The 15736-nt window shown below is 62.0% G+C and overlaps 1 protein-coding gene and 1 long non-coding RNA gene across 7 annotated transcripts; one reads left to right on the plus strand and one right to left on the minus strand.

Moving 5' to 3' along the window:
• Window positions 1–4893: 4893 nt before the first annotated feature.
• PHLDA3 (pleckstrin homology like domain family A member 3) lies at window positions 4894–11991 on the minus strand. 6 transcript variants are annotated; one of them, XM_032466879.1, is made up of 3 exons: window positions 11124–11143; window positions 10108–10233; window positions 4894–9811 (listed from the first exon to the last, which is right to left on the minus strand). In XM_032466879.1, the coding sequence occupies exon 3, from the start codon at window positions 8259–8261 to the stop codon at window positions 7329–7331; it is 933 nt and encodes a 310-aa protein (XP_032322770.1). In that variant the 5' UTR covers window positions 8262–9811; window positions 10108–10233; window positions 11124–11143; the 3' UTR covers window positions 4894–7328. The 6 variants fall into 6 exon arrangements, with proteins under 6 accessions (XP_032322770.1, XP_032322769.1, XP_032322771.1 ...); XM_032466878.1 differs by lacking the exon at window positions 11124–11143 and adding an exon at window positions 10566–11113; XM_032466882.1 differs by having other exon boundaries at window positions 9165–9811; window positions 10108–10169; window positions 11124–11672.
• Window positions 11992–12735: 744 nt separating this feature from the next.
• LOC116659370 lies at window positions 12736–15651 on the plus strand. Its single transcript, XR_004314729.1, has 2 exons — window positions 12736–13665; window positions 13760–15651. It is a non-coding gene; the product is annotated as an uncharacterized LOC116659370 (long non-coding RNA).
• The last annotated feature ends 85 nt before the right edge of the window (window positions 15652–15736 follow it).

Raw genomic sequence — 15736 nt, forward strand, 5'->3', positions numbered from 1 at the left:
ATGGATGGGAGGAGGGACCCCACCCAACCCACCCAACCCCACCCTTCAGATGGCCCCATGCCCCAGGTACACTCAGACTCCCACCCCATCCTGTCCCCACGCCCACGTTACCATGAATCCTGGAGCCTCCACTTACTTGGGGGTGGCCTCAGGTGGAGCCTCCCACCTGCTGGACTCTGTTTCCCCACTTGCAAAGTGGGACTAGTCATCCGTCCGCCTTGTGCCCAAGGGCTGCTGTGCGCTGTGAGCTCTGGGCAGCTCAGCATCCCTGCTCCTTTCTAGTCAAAGAGGGCCCACTGGCGCTGCACCAGGACCCTCGCCCGCTCCGGCTCCAGGAACCCGGGGCTCCCAGAGACCCCCAGGTGACCCAGCCCCACCCCCTGCCCCCCCCCCCCCGGCATCTGAACTTCCAACCACCCCCCGAGGCCAGGGGAGGAGGAGCAGGATTTGCGTGCAGGGCGCACGAGGGCTCCTTGTCCTGCTGGGCCTCGCCTGTCCTGTGCCCAGGAGGGTCGTCCTGGGGCTGTTGTCTTCTGTTGTGGCTTGGGGGAGGGCAGACCAGGGCCGCGGGGCCAGGCCGAGTGGCCACTCGTGGCCGGATCACACCCCGGACACCCCACCAAGTGCTGTGACGAGGTTTCATCTCGGGGCCTCCCACCCACCAGGGCCCAGCCGGCCCCCGGGGCGCCACGCACTGCTGTCCCTCGGGGAACCCCTGCCCCTGCGCTTCTGGAAAACCTCCACTCCCACCCTCGGTCTCACAGCCTCCGTCCACCCGTGTCCCTCTACTGTTTTATTAACTGTATTATTCCCAGCTCTGACCACGCGCCCAGCAGAGTCCAGGCCCACATTAGCCACGACTGACGTAATTACAGCCCAGTCACCACCCGTCAGCCACCCAGGCAGGGAAGTGCAGCTTCCAAACCCTGACCCCAGGCCCATCTCAGTGTTTGCTTCCTGCCCCTCCGGGCGGCCAGCTCCTCCAGGCTCGTCAGCATCTTCTCGCTGCTCCACCCCAGCCGATTCTCAGCCCACAGATCTGGATTCTGATCCAACACCAGGCAAGCACTGTGTGATTTTGAGCAAATTACCAAACGTCTCTGGATTCTCAATCTCTTTATCCACAAAGTGAGAAAGGACCCTCTCTGCTCCAGGAGGTGGCGAAGATCAAATAAGCTGGTTGTTTTCAAAGCCCCAAGAAAGGTTATCACCAGGCCATGCAGCAGAGACCATCACTCTGGGTAACAAGCTGGTGGGCGGCCTTCCCACCCACCTGGAGGTGAGCGTGCCCTCTCCCAGCTCCTTGGAGACGCTAATAACAGTCATCTCTGAGGTGTGTAGCGTCCCAGCTGCACGGGGCATTTTCTCACCCTTCAAACCATCGTAACTGTCCCAGTGGACTCGGTGTCAGAAGAGAAGGGAAACCGGTTTTGGACAGGGGGACCTTCCAGCGTCATCGGGTCGCTCACCCAGAACTTACCATCTGCCAAAGATAGACAAAGCCCTGCTCCCCGCACGCACCCACTGGGGAGGAGGCGGCTGAGTAAACAGATTGCAGGGCCCCGCCCTGGGGCTGTGATGGGCCTCCCAGCTGGTCCAGGGCTCCCCGGGGCCTGGCGTCCTTCAGGTCTGAACAAAGGCCCCTTGGGTGCTGGTGATGAAGGGTGAGGAGGCTCATGTGCCCCGGGCAACACCCTTCCGCCTGGGTCCTCGCCAGCCACACCCAGCCCCTTCCGGGCTTCTGAAGTTCCCCAGTGAACAGCTCTGGGGCCGACCGCCGGCATCACAGCCAAGGCAGAGGCTCGGGCCCAAGGAGCAGTCAGCAGGCCCAGGAGGGGCTAGGTCCACAGGATGCGCCCTGGCCCCAGCCGTTCCCATGGGCGTGAGCAGGAGGGGGACTTACGGCCACCTCCACGGTGGGACGGGGCACCCAGGCCCGCTGCTGGGGAGATGTTGCTCTCGGAGAGAAAGAGAGCCAGGCTCTGAGGCCAGACGCCCCAACACAGCCCGCACCTCCCAGGCAGGCGCCTGGGCGGGTGGGGGGCAGGGGCCGAAGCCAGGGACAGATGTGCGATGCCAGGGTGGGCAAGGCGGAGCCGGCCCGGCCTGTCCTGGACCCCCCCCTCCACCCGTGCAGGGACAGCCCTTCGCAGCTGGGAGGTTGGTCTGGGAGTTCAGACTCCAGGCTTCACTGGCCAGGTGAGAATACAGAGTTGGGCTGCTCTGTGCCCCCATTTCTCCGCTTCCAGGCTCACCCTTCATGACAGCCCCCCGGATGTCCACTTCCTCATCCCTGGAACCTGTGCGTATTGCCTTACATGGCAAAGACTTAGCAAATGGGACCACATGAAGGCTCTTGAGCTGGGGAGATGATCCAGACTATGCAGGTGGGCTGTGAAGTTTATCGCGGGGCCGTGAGAGGGTGGCACACGGAGCATTACAGACGGAAGAGGAGGGGGCACCGTGACCACTGGGGAGAGGTTAGAGTGATGTGGCCACAGCCCAGGACACCTGGAACCCAGGAGCTGGACGGGCAGGAACTGATTCTTGCCCAGAGGCTCAGCGCGAGCACAGCCCTGCCGACAGCCTTGCCTCAGCAGTCATCAGCCTGATGGTGACTTTGGGCTCGCGGTCTCCGGAGCTGTGAAAGAAGGGGTTTCAAGCCACCATGTTTGTGTCCCTGGTCACAGCAGCCACAGGAGGCTGCTGGCCACGCTCTCCTTGCCCGACGGGGTGAGGAGGGCAGGTGTCTGCCCCCGGCTCTCTCCTGTGTCAGAGAATTTCCTTCTCAAAGAGTTCATCCTCCTGCCATAGGGAGAGCACTTCTCATCAGCCAGGGACAAACTTCCAGCCTGGGAACATTCCGGATGTCCGAGGCAGCAAGGCAGGATGTCCTGGGCTTAGCAGGCCGGCGAGAGAAGGGGCATCGCCTACATGGGAGACCGTGGGCCCTGCCTTGCTCCCTCCCAGCCCTCAGCTTTCCTCTGTGGCCCCCAAGCCCACGGGGCTGAGCAGGGAGCACCCGCCCCACAAGGGCCTGGCCTGGCCCCTCCCTCAGCCCAGGGCACTCTGATGCCTTCTCCGGGACTGCTTTCTGAAAAAGCAAACTGTCAGACGTGGAGGGAGGTGGGGAGCAGAGATGGGGGGAGATTCCAGAACCTCAGACACTGCAAACACCTGCTGAACTCGTGCTGTGTGCCAGGTGCAGAGCCAGCTGCAGAGACAAAAGGTGAAGAGTGTGTGGTTCCTGCTGCATGGAGTGTGTGGTGGACAGTGATGGGCGTGAGCAGGGGGCCCTGGCCCTGACAGGGCAGGAAGAGACTCTGAAGACGGTGTCTGCTCTGTCATCGATCACCACGTGGCAAGTCGTCACAGACTCATGGTGTAAACCACTTGGGCCTCATCTCACGGTTCCTCAGGGTCCAGGACCCTGGCGTGTCTGGCCGGACCTCTGCTCCAGGGTCGCACCAGGCAGCAATCCTGTCATCAGCCAGGAGCAGGGTCTCATCTGAAGGTCTGACTGAGGAGGGACCTGTCTCCAACTGACAAGGTGGGCGGTGAGACCCAGACCACCCTCCATCCCTGCCAAATGGCCCGTCTGACACGGCCGTTTTCTTCGTCAGAAGGAACAAGAAGTCTTCCGCAGCCTAATCCCAGACGTGGGACCACATCTGTCCCACTGGTCAGAAGCAAGGCCCCGGCCAGCCGGCTCTCCAGGGGGTCTGTGCCAGCCCTGCAGGAGGCAGGGATCACCAGGGCCTGATTCGGCTCTGCCTGCCGCCGGGGCTCCCAGGTGAGTCTCCAAGGAAGAGGGGGGCCCCGCTGGGCCAGGCAGGAGCTGGGGCTCAGGCAGGGCGTGCGGCTCATGGGAGACCAGTGCTGAGGGCTGCCCTGCAGGGACCAGAGCTCAGGGAACCCACACAGCTTCTTTGCTCACTTGTGTGTTCTTGACCTTGTTTATTTGCACAGGATTCCTGGAAAAGGAGGAAATTACTGTTCTTAGTCTCCCATTTATGAAAACCGAGGTCAGGCAGTAAGAGTGTGGCCAGAGGCCAACCGCCCATGTGGGCTTCCTTCTCCAGGGAGTCCTGGAGAAGAGCGAAATCTGGCAGAGAAAATCACAAGATGGGCCACAGTCTGAGGAAGACGCAGGAAACAGAGGAAGGCGTCGCCCTTGTGGCCAGATGGCTCTCCCAGGGCCCTGGCCCCTGAGGCTAAGTGAGGGCATAGGAGCTGGCAGGGTGCGTGTGTGTGCGTGCATGTGCGTGTATGAGAGAGAGAGACACCACTCAGCGCACTCCACTCACTGCCTCTCCACCAGGCCCCTGGGCCAGGACAGCAGCCCTGAGTTTTCTGCACCCTGAGCTCGGACTCCCCCGCCCCGAGACCTGCCATTTAATCTGTCAGGAGATAGTCCAAGCTCTTCCAGCACCGCGGGCTGCGACGTCAACACAGCAAGTTCCCCTCTGAAGGCTCGTCGGAGTCAGGGCCCTGGCTGCAAACCCAGGGGGTGAGGGCAAAGACGCCGGACTGAAAGGCCAAGAGGCGGGAGAGGGCTTCCAGAGACCTTGCTGGGAGGGGGCTTGCTGGAGAAACAGACCATTCTGGCTGGACCCGCGGGGGCCACCCAGGCAGGGAGAGGCGTCTGTGGCCGTGTGTGGGGTGGAAGGGGGTGAGCAGGGTCCGCAGTCTCGCTTTGCATGCACAAAGCCCTGAACGGCTGCCCTGGCCACCCCAGCCGAGCGGAACCAGCAGTGGCCGTCAGGGTCGCTTTCTGAGCTCCGTTTGTGCGTCTGCGCGTCTTGCTTAGCCTGGAGGCCTGCCTCCCCGCACAGGGAGTCCAACTCATAAGGGATTGGCCCATCATACAAACAATGACAAACACAATAGAATAATACACAGGCATTAAAATATTTAATGTCAGGGCCTCATTACACAACGTATTAATACATAAAAAATCAAGATATACCAGAATACGTACAGCACGACCCCGTGTGTGAACAATGATGACGCAGTGCACGCCACATGCCGTAACTGCTCATCACACACGCACCCGCACAGGAGTGGAAGCAGAAGGGCGCGCACCACCGTGCTGACGACAGGCATCTCTGAAAGAAGGGGGCACACAGGCGAGATCTGTTTCCTTCTTTACAACTTTGTCCTTCCACAGCTTTCTTCAATGAACGGATGTTCGTAATAAAATAAAGGGGTGTGTGTGTAAGAACAACAGCGAGGGATGGGCTCTCCCCACCTCCCCCCGCCCACCTGGAGAAGGAGGCCCAGACACGGCCAGCGGCAGCATCCAGCACCGTCAGCGTCGTCAGCATCGGTGGGTCCGAGGCAGCCACCTCCTCTGTGCTCACCTGTCACTCCCGGGGCTCTGTGCGTCTCACCCTTTCCAGCCCTGGTCCCTTTGCCCAGGCCACATCCTCCCCTGTGCTTTCCCCACTCTCTGGTAGTCAGAATCCTATCCTTCCTTCAGAAGGACCACCTCAAACCTCAGACGTCTTCTGCATCCCCGCCCCTCGCCCATGTTCTGTCCCTGCCTCTGGGTCCCACCTTCCCATGCCACCCACTCCCCTCCAGGACACAACAGGGGGGCCAGGCTCTGGCTTGGGTGCAGCAGACACAAAGCACTGGGGTGGGGGTGGGGGAGACCTCCTCCCTGCAGCCGGGGCCTGACTCTCCTCAGGATGCAAGAAATTCCGCTGGTACAGGAGGCGGGGTGGCGGTGCCCCTGGGCCATCGCATCGTAGCTCCTGCCTGGGACTCTGCATGGTCCCTTCAGGGGCCGAGTGCTGTGTGCAGAGCTGACCGGTGAGATCCAGAGGGTGGGCGAGGCCAGGCTTCCTGACCCTGGGCCAGGCTGGGGTGACCCATGGTCCCCGAGTCCCTAGGACTGAGGGCCTTCTCAAGACACAGTTTTCAGTGCTAAAACCGGGAGAGTCCCAGGCAAGCTGGGCTGGTTTGTCACCCTGTCAGGGGCTGAGCCCTCCCTGTGGGGCTCTGGGACCAGGCCACTACCACATGGGGTCACATGTGCGAGCCCACAGTCCCTGTCCCTGAAGGATGGGGAGGCCCTGTACCCAGGTCATGAGGCAAACAGTGTCTGTCCCCCAGCGTCTCACTGCCCCTCCCCACGCTGTGTCCCTCTGCTGTTCCAGGAGTCCTGCCCTGCCCTGGGCCTTATTCCTGCGGGCACACGCAGACCCTCCAGCCCTGGGACACCTCCAGCGTCCCTCCCGCGGTTAGACCCACTCGTTTCCAGGCCTGATTGTAGTCACCTCTCCACAAGGCCTCCACCCCAGCCCACAGATGTCCCTTCTCCCTGCCAAGCGGCCCCCACACCTCAGTGCTTGGTCTCACTGCCCCACCTCTGAGCTCCCTCCTCCCAGAGAAATCGTGGCCAAACCCCGTCAGCCACTGGCTCATCGAGTAAGAAGTGACCGTCTGGTGTGGGGTTGGGAGCACATGTCTGCAGGCACGCCGGCAGGTCGAGTCCCAGTTGGCTGCTGTGTGACTCTGAACAAGTCATGTAACCTCTCTGGACATCAGCTCCTTAATGTCCAACCCAATCGACAACCTCAGCCTCTGGATGGCACAGGACCTGCTGTGCAGACCACGGGTCAGCGCCTGCGGAGCGAGTCTCCCGGGTACCAGGAGCCCTGAGGCAGTGGGAACGTACAAATGACAGGATGGTCGCCCAGCAGGGCAGGTGGCGGCGCCACGCAGTGTGGTGGTGGGAGAGCCATGGCCTGGGGCAGAGGGCAGCTGCTAGGCCTGGGCTGAGCGGGGAGGCCCCCCAAGTGGGGTGGCCAGTGGGTGCAAAGGCCCTCTGCCAGTCCCAGAATGGGGCCCCGGCGTGGAGATGCTGGAGACGGACACTGGAGAGAGCCCGGACCTTCAGGGTGCACTTCCTGGGAGCCTGGATTTCCTCCTGTTGCGGTGCGGAAGCCTGGGTGGCTGGGTTAATCGGGAGGAGCAGCATTCTGCGCAGGACACTCAAGTGGACCGGAGGACCCGGGTTCGTCTGCAGCCTCCTGGCAGCTTGGTACAGCATGAAGCCGTCTTGCCAGGGTCCACGGGCCCAGCGGGACGACCCCCATGGTGCCCATACACCTCAGCTTCCAGGAAAGGCCCGCGTCCAGGGTCACAGGCCGCGATGCCACTCGCTCCGGCCACAGCTCCAGCTCCGAGTTCCCCGCGACACCCCGCTACAGGCCAAGCCCCAGCTCCCAAGCCCAGCTCACCCAAGCAGAGCAGCTTCCCCACCCCCAGCCTCCGTGGACTCCCCGCGCGGGCTGGGACTTGCCTGTCTCACTTTCCCATCAATGACTCAGGGATCGGGCAGGGGTGAGGCCAGGGCTGCAGGGCGCAGAGATGGTGGCAACAGCCCCTCCCTGGCTCTGCAGCATCCTCAGGCCCAACTGAGCAAGTTTTTCCATCTCCTGAGTGTCTGCTGGCACTGTCCCGGCCTCTCTGCGCCCCTGAAAAGGGCTGGACTCTAAGCTGCGGTCCAGCCGAGCATTCCTAGGGTGAGGGCCCACGCTCCTTCTTCCAAACTCGGTTGCCTGGGCAGTGAGGACACCCCTTCCCCAGCAGACAGACTCCCCACAGAGGTCACGTATCTTAAAAAAAAAACAAAAACAAAACTCAGTGTGTGAGCCCCTGACCCCGACCCCTGTGCTGTGAGTCCTTGGCACCTCCAGGAAGCTACAGCTGTTAGTGATTACCCCCATCCCCAAACTGCCCTTGGAGGCGCCTTCTACACTCGGGGCTCTGGGCTGGGGGCTCCAACCGCAGCACACGCTCCAGAGGGGCTGGGCCTCTCCCAGCAAGGGGAGAAGCTGCAGCTGGGCTTGGACAGGAACCAAAGCAAACTTGGAAGCGACAGGGCTGCATGTTCCCAAAAAGCCGGAAGCTCTGGGAGCTGGAGGCCGCCTCCCCCTCCACGGTGTGTGCCCCCTGCTGCCCCTCGCAGCCAGCATCCTGGAATCAGCCCTCTGAGCCAAGGACCAGGGAGGCAGTGCCAGTGCTCCTGGGCTGCTCGCACCGGCCCTCTTGGCACAGGTGGCGCTTCCCTCCCACCAGGCTCTGGGCCAGACGTTCCTCCTCCTCCGCCCCCCGGTGCCCAGCACAGCCCGGCTGCAAGAGGCGTCTCCCGTGTTTGCTGAATGAGCGTGTCTCGAGTCCCAGTTCCGTCTGCTCACAAACACTCCCGCTTCTGAGGCCTGGACGCCTCCCCGAACCCCCACCGACATCACCAGTCACCTCTGGGTCTCCCTGGAAGGGCAAGGATTCTGTTCCATAGCAGGATGGAGAAGCTAACCCTTGCATGTAGCTTGAATCAAGGGAACACCGCCCTCCCTACCTTCTCCACACACATCTCCCCAGAGCTCACGGCAGGCGCCGCCAGCTGACCCCAGCACGCTGACGGAACGGGTCAGGGCTGGCACAGGAGATGCTTCTGTGCCACCACGGGGTGGGGGTGTGGCCTCATGAGATCATACATGAGTTGTCTGCAAAAACCCCTTTGTAATTTGTAAGTTCTTATTCGATCGTGAGATGCAGTTCCCACAGCCGATAAGCAGGAAACCGTAGAGAACCCTGGACAAAGGACGGGTTTTGGTTGAACGGCAGAAGGCGTCTGATGGGGCACCCAGGCTGGAGGCACTAAGAGACTCTGACTTGTTGCGGGGCCGCTCAGCCCCCTTCTCCTGCCAGACTCTGAAGCAGGCCGCTGCTTTGCGACAGGTGGGGCCGGACGTGGCGGGCCTGCTTGGTGGTTTCTGTGTAACTCTGGGCAGCTCCATCTCTACCTCGGACTCCCTGATGCTGAAGTTTTCCCATTTAAACTGCCCAGGAAGGAAGACATAGTGCACAAAAAGGCTGGGGGTGTGCAGGACGGGGGCAGGTCCTGCCCAGGGCGCAGGGCCGCCCCCTCAGGAGAGCAGGCAGAGGGGCGTCTGTCAACACTGAGCAGGCCAGAGCGACGCCCCTCAGTCCGGGCCTCCCCGGCCCTCCCTCCTCTGAGACCCTGTTGCAGTGACCCTCCCTCCCCAGGCTGGAGATCTGGGGACAGGGTGTGGACTGGGAAAGTGGGGGAGAGGAGACAGATGCTCCAAGCGATGGGTCTTTGGGAGCAAAGAATTTCACTCAGCAAACAGTGTGGTCCCTGCCCTTTGCAGGGCACCTGCATTTTGGGACAGGTGTGAAATGGCAATGGCTGGCCCCGCACCCGCACCCCACCCCCTCCAGGCCTAGTACCGAAGTGGGGTGGGTAGGGAGATGGGCGGGAGAGGGGAGGAGGGGAGGAAGTGTGCAAAGAGAGGCCTGGATGGGTGGGGGTCCCAGAAGGACCCAAGCAGCAGACGATCCCCAAGTGTGACCCCATCAGCGACCCCCGCAAAGACAATCCAGAGGCGAGCCTGGGTGGTGCCTCCTCCGGGCGCCAGGCTGGCCTCCTGAGTCCTGAGGCGCTGGCTCAGTGCCCCGCCCCCAGAGGCCGGCCTTCCCGCAGGCCTGGCACCTCTGGGTGTGTGTAGGGGGGTAACAGCAGTCTGTGAAGCAGATGGCCGGGCCATGGTGGGAGGGGCTCTGAGGCCAGCTCTCCATCACAGTATCGGAGGCCAGGCCTGCAGTCAGAAGGCCCAGAGCCTGTGTGTCCTGAGAGTCTGAGTGCCCAGGGGCTGAATCTTCATCCTCAGCCGGAGTGGCTCCTCCGCGGCCTGGCCACTGCTCCAGCTCCAACGCCTCCTCCACGTGTCTATGGCTTGTGCCTCGCCAAATGCAGCCAAGAGGCGCCCAGCAGCTGGTGAGAAAGAACAGCAGTTAGGGCAGGGCAGACAGGGGACGAGCCTCTGCCAGAGCTGTCTGAGACCAGGGCTTCCCTACCTGCTCCTACACTTCAGGAGAAACTCAGAAAGTGGCATTTGTACAACCCTCTGTGATCCCGGAGGCCTGATGAATCTACGTGGATCATTTTTCAGAATGCCAGCCTCTCCACTCCCCCTCACCGCACCATGAGAGGGTCAAAGGGGTGGGGTGGACAGCACCGCCCGACTGCCACCGACCACCAGGCGGGGCTCCAGGTCCCTGGGACTCTACCTGGTGAGGCCAGGAGCTGCAGGGCATGGAGGTCAGTGGGGCGAGAGGGATATATGTTTCCACTGGAGAGACGACAATTAGACCTTCCTCAACCGGCTCTTGGTTCCCACAGGGAGGGAGTGGCGTCTGGGGAAGAGGGCACAGGGCAGGGAGCCAGGGCTTCTAGGTTCTATTCCTGGTCCCTCCCCTGAGCCTTCCTGACCACAGACCCGCCCCCACCTCCTGCCCCACTACCCAGGGAGGATTAAGACATCACAAATAACAAACCATGACCCCATCAGACACCCATCCACCCCCCTGCCCAGTCTCACACCCCCTCCCCGAGCCTCTCCTCCTGGGCCCAGCCCGGGCACTCAGGGGCAGGGGGACCGGCCCACCCCTGGGCATCAACGGCCTGAACTGCCCATCCCCCCACTCCCCTGGTTTCTGACAGCTCAGTCCCAGGACCCAAAACCCACCGTCAATGACAGGTAGTGAAGCTCCCAGGCCCAGCTGAGCCAAGCCCCCTCCCAAGGCCCCACCTTGGGAGCTACACTTCCTGGTTCTGGTGCCAGCCTGGAGGACCCTGAGAGCTGAGGAAGACTGTCTCCCTCCTCAACTCCCCTACTCAAACTCCGGGACTAGTGTCATCCCAGCAGAAAGGAGGGGCAAGCTCATGTCCCTCCCCCCTTCCCAGCTCCCAGGAACAGTCCAAGGGCCCTGCCCCGTGGAGGCAGAGGCCCAGCAGCCTGAGGGACGGACTGCCAGCCAGCCAGCCTCCCTACCCTGAGCCGGGGCATAAACGGCCTGAGGCTTCCTGTCCGCCTTCCTCTCGGACACCCGCCAGGGTCACGTTCAGGCCTCCCTGCCGGGTGCCCCGGGGTGCCCAGGCCCAGGCCTCCTGAGTCCCCTCTCCTGTTGGCCCTAGTAGGGTCCAGCTTTGAGCGGAACCCTGGTGGCGGGCTCCATTTTCTCCGCAGGGGAACGAGGGGACGGGAGGGCAAGAGGGAAGGAGGGCTCAGACCCCAGGGGCTTACCCGACTCGGCCTCCGAGCACCGCGTCCACCGGCAGCGTGAAGCTAAGACGCAGGCCCGCGGTTCAGGACACGAGGGTCCCGGCCCCGAGGCTCTGCCGGGCCCGCACCGTCTGGATGGCCTGCTGGTTCTTGAACTTGACCAGACCCAGGGTGATCTGAGCGTTCCAGCCGGGGTCCTCGAGCGGGCAGCGGAAGTCGATCTCGCCGCCGCCCTCGGTCACCAGCGTGAAGTAGATGTGGCGCCCGGTGCTCTCCACGCACTCCACGGCCTTGATGCGGGCGAAGCTGAGCTCCTTGGGCCGGCCGCCCGCGCCCTTGGCCTCGAAGAGCTGCAGCCCGCGCTCGGTGAGCACGCAGCGCTTGCGTTTCCACTGCTGCAGCAGCCCGCCGCTGCGCTTCTCCAGCACGCCCTCCCGGAGCACCGCCGTCATGGCCCCTGCGGCCCCCGGCGCCCGCCCGCGCGCCCCGGGCCCCCGCCGCCTGGCCGGCGCGCCCGGCTCCGGCCCCCGCCGCTCCTCCGCGCCGCGCCTGCCCCGGGCCCGCTCGCCCGGCCGCCCGCTAGCCCGCTCGCTCGCTCGCTCCCCGGGCCGTCTGCGCGCTGGGCGGCTGCTCCCGGGATGTGCCCTCACATGTCCCGCGCCCGCCTCCTGCGCGGCGCATTCCTGCCCTCCCCTCCCCTCCCCTCCCGTCCTCTCCCCTCCTCTGCGCGCCTCCCGGCCGGCCCGGGGGCGGGGCGCGGTCCCGTTGGAAGAGCTGGGCGGAGGGCGCTGGGACCCAGGGGGCTGCTTGCCCGAGCCTTCGGGCCTCGGGTCTTCGGTTTCTGGGGACCGAAGCTCCTCCAGGCCTTGGGCTCTGGGAGAGTAGTGAAGGCGAAGAGGGAGCGTCTCCTAGATGAGAGGGGTTGCCGCGATGGGGGGGGGGGGGCTGCTCCGTGGACGCGCCGTGACTCGGGTTGGGACTCGCACGGGGCGCGGGGTGGGGGTGCTCCAGACAGCTGCTGGATGCTTCCCAGGCCGCAGGAGCTCTGGCTCCCCAGCCTCTGCCCCCTTCCCCAGCTTGGGCAGCTCCCTCTCAGCCTTGTGCAATAAGAAGAAACGAGGGCGATCCTGGGGTAGGAGCTGGGGAAGGAGGGCCGGGATCAAGCCTAAACCGGGTTCCTCCCCCATCGGCAGATTTCTTCGGAGACCCACCGCCCACAGCGGCCTCTGCCTCCGCCCTCCTACTCCTCCCCATCCCAGTGCGAGCCGAGAAGAGAGGGACCTTGAGGTCCCCAGGCCTCCCCGCAATGGAGGAGGAAGGACCCCCGCCCTCGCCCCACTAGTGACCAGGCGGTGTTACTGCCTGCATCCTCTCCGTGGTACACACTGGAGGGGCCCACTGCTCACCACCTAGACCGGCGCCCGGTGGGGTCCGCCCCAGGCCTGCTGCTTCCCCTCTGCTGGTCTAGTCAACCTCCCCCGCCAGAATGGACTTTTCCCTGGATTCTGAGCTGAAGAGGGAGGGGAGGGAGGGGTGGGAAGCAGCTTCCCTCCCTCTTTGGCTGAAGGGCGCCACGTAAGGTGTAAGGGCTGTGAGTGGGGCTCCGACCCCGACGCTCCCCGCCTGGCGGCAGCATCCTGCCCACCCCCGGACTGCATTACCCTTCGGTCTCCTCGTCTGTCCAGTGGGAGGGTGAGCAGACTCCTATCTCCTGGAGCCCTAGTGAGCAAGTCAGATAACACCTGTGGAAGCTCTCTGAGTCCTGATAAATGTTATTCCTTCCTCGACTTCCCTGGCTTTAGTGGAGGGCGGGGACCCCAGAGAGATTAGTCCGGGCACTGGAAGACGGCTCTCCTAGGTCCTAATGCTGCCCTGTCTTGGTCAGCCCCTCCAGGACTACCTGTCTCTTGAGGACCTATCCATAGACGTGTTAATGACAGATTATTAGGGGAACAATGATATGGAATGATGGCAGCAGTAGACCTCTTTGCATCCACACCCTGTCCTGCGCTGGAGACCCTAAGGACACACAGGAGGTCCAGTGTGGAGGGGAGGGGTGCCTTCCCCGGAGCACCCAAGAAAGGAGCTATCAGTTCCCACCCACAGCTCTTCAGCCCATGTGCTGCAGGAGACGCCCGCACACGTGCACATGTGGGCCGGCCACCTCCCTAACTCCCGGAGGCTCCCCCCCACCCACCACCCTGGGAGACAGAGTGGTCAGGCCCTGGGAGGGGAGGCTCCCAGACAGACAACTCCTGAGGCCCAGAGAGCGGCAGTGGAGGGAGCTCCAGGTGCCCACAGCCCTGCCTTAGGGACCCCCACCCAGGTCTAGCCTGTCTGCCAACCACGCCCTCCCGTGGCTCCTCTCTCTGGCCCCACCCACATCCCCCGTAGGGGGTCTCCTGAGCGCACCAGCCTGGCACAGTCCTGCATGATCCAAAGTTCTACGGAGGAACCAGGGCTCCAGACCAGCTCTACTCCTGACTTGGTTTTCTCTCACATTTCCTCCTCCCCTGGGCCTGGGGCACTTCAGTGACCTCTCCCATCCCTGGAGAATTCACAGGTGTGTGGTCTTTGAAAGTTCACGGAGTGCTCTCCTGTGATTTTGATTGTCCTGCCAGATAGGTATTATTATTATTATTGTGCTCATTTTCCAGATGCAAACAAGGAGATCAGAGAGGTCCAGCAGCCTAGATGGGGTCACACAGCTTTGTAAACGTCGAGGCTGGCCAAGCGGGCCTGGGAACTTTTGATGACACCACACACCTCTCTGTGGGCATCTGAGTACACAGGGCCCCTTTTAGACATGAACCAGCCGCCCACACCGTCCTCTTCAGGTTACTGGCTGGACCGGTGCCAGGCTTTCAGACACAGGAGAATGGGCCAAAAAAAGACAGAAACACCGGGTAGCAAGAGGGTAAAGAGGAGGCCAGGGAGGAAGTTCAGCCGGACACACTCCATTGCTGGAAGGTCATTACCAGCTAAACATCTGGTTGCCAGCACCACATCTCCCAGGTGTCCTGTGTAGGTCCTTGGAACCTGGAGTCCTGTCCTCCAGTCTCATGACCTCCTGGGATGAGGAGGGGTGGCTCATTTTAAGTCTTTCCCAGAACTGGTGTCTGCCTGGTGGCTCCCTCTGGGAGAGGCTCAGACCTGAGTTGGATTACGTGAGCCTCACAAGGATCCAGAGGGACAGGGGCGAGTGCTGGTGCTCCCACCCTGCAGAACAGCCGTACACCGCCCCTGGGTACAGGGCCCCTGGGAACAGAGTCCTCACTTAGCCCCTGGGGCCTTGGCTGGAGCAGTGCTGGGTCCCAGAGACACTCACTCAGTTCTTACGGACTTGCTGACTCCGCACAGGACTGCTGGACAGAACATCCCCTGGCCGCAGCCCAGGGCTGGCTCCTCCTTCTGCCCCCTGCCTCCTTCCCCCCCAGGGAGGCTGATCTCCACCGCTTGTCCATCCGTCCATCCATCTGAGTCTAGCTGGAATGGGTGAGACTACAAAACAGCTCCAGGGATCAATGCCCTGGAGATGCTCTGAGCAGACCGTGGTGGGGAGGAGGGTGCCCTGGTCCACTTCTGCATGGCTGCCCAGGACAGGGCGGAAAGGAGGGTGGGATGGAGGCACCAGAAGTAAAATCTCTCCTATTTTCTACAATATTTACTTAATCTTATGATAAACACTATTCAGTGATCATTCTTCGTGAGGCTCAACCCATAGAAAAAGCACTGAAGACCATTTTATTTACCAAGAGACTGTGTACTGACACTGTGCCAACTGGACACTGCAGAGCACGGTTCACAGCGCACCAGAGCCCGTCAGTGTCGGCCCGGGGCCTGCCCTGGCTTCCTGGCCTGGATCCCCAGGCCACTCTCCTCACCATCCCTCCAGCAAGGCCACGTGCTGCTCCCTTGGGGCCCCCCCCAGACCACCTCCCCCGCCGTCTCCTGCTCCACCTCCTCACTCCACTCAGCGCTCTGTTCAGACATCGCCTTCTCAGTGAGGTCGCCCTGTTTAAACCTGCCCCCAACGCACACACACTATCCCCTCCCTGCCTGATTTCCTGCACCACACACATCGCCATCGAAAAGCCTTGATTTTCTCCTTATTTCTCGTCTGACTCCTCTACTAGAATGCAGGCTCTGCGCCGGCAGGCAGTTTTAGCTGTTTCCTTTACCCCTGTGTTTCCAGCACCTAGACTGTTGCCTGGCACAGTCAGTCGAGCCTCCGTAAATAATTGTTGAGTGAGTGGATGAAATGGTAATGCAACTGACAAAAACTGGAAGGTGAAAAAGGGTAACACAAGAGGTTTCCGTTCTTTCGTTGTCAAGAGTCAGCAGAGGCGATGGAGAGTGAATTAACGAGTGAAGAGAGGTCCAGGCATGTTGTTTGCCGTGATAATGGGGGGTCGGGAAGAAGCTCGGTGCTTAGGGTGCACGAGGGGCTGGCTTCAAGCCCCAAGACCTCCGTTAGAAAAATAAATAAACCTAATTACCTCCCCCAAAACAAAAACAATTAATAAAATTAAATTTAAAAAATAAAAAATAAAAGTTGGATAAAATAATAATAATAGCCAGTGACGGTCACAGGGCATTTTGGGGCAGTGAGACTCCTGTATGCGGCAGTCACG

Source organism: Camelus ferus, chromosome 23 (genome assembly GCF_009834535.1).
Source record: "Camelus ferus isolate YT-003-E chromosome 23, BCGSAC_Cfer_1.0, whole genome shotgun sequence".
NCBI classification, from domain to species: Eukaryota; Metazoa; Chordata; class Mammalia; order Artiodactyla; family Camelidae; genus Camelus; species Camelus ferus.

Coding starts and splice junctions, on each gene's coding strand:
- PHLDA3 (XM_032466879.1), bottom strand. CDS start 8,261: ATGTCGGTGGGGGTTCGGGGAGGCGTCCAGGCCTCAGAAGCGGGAGTG.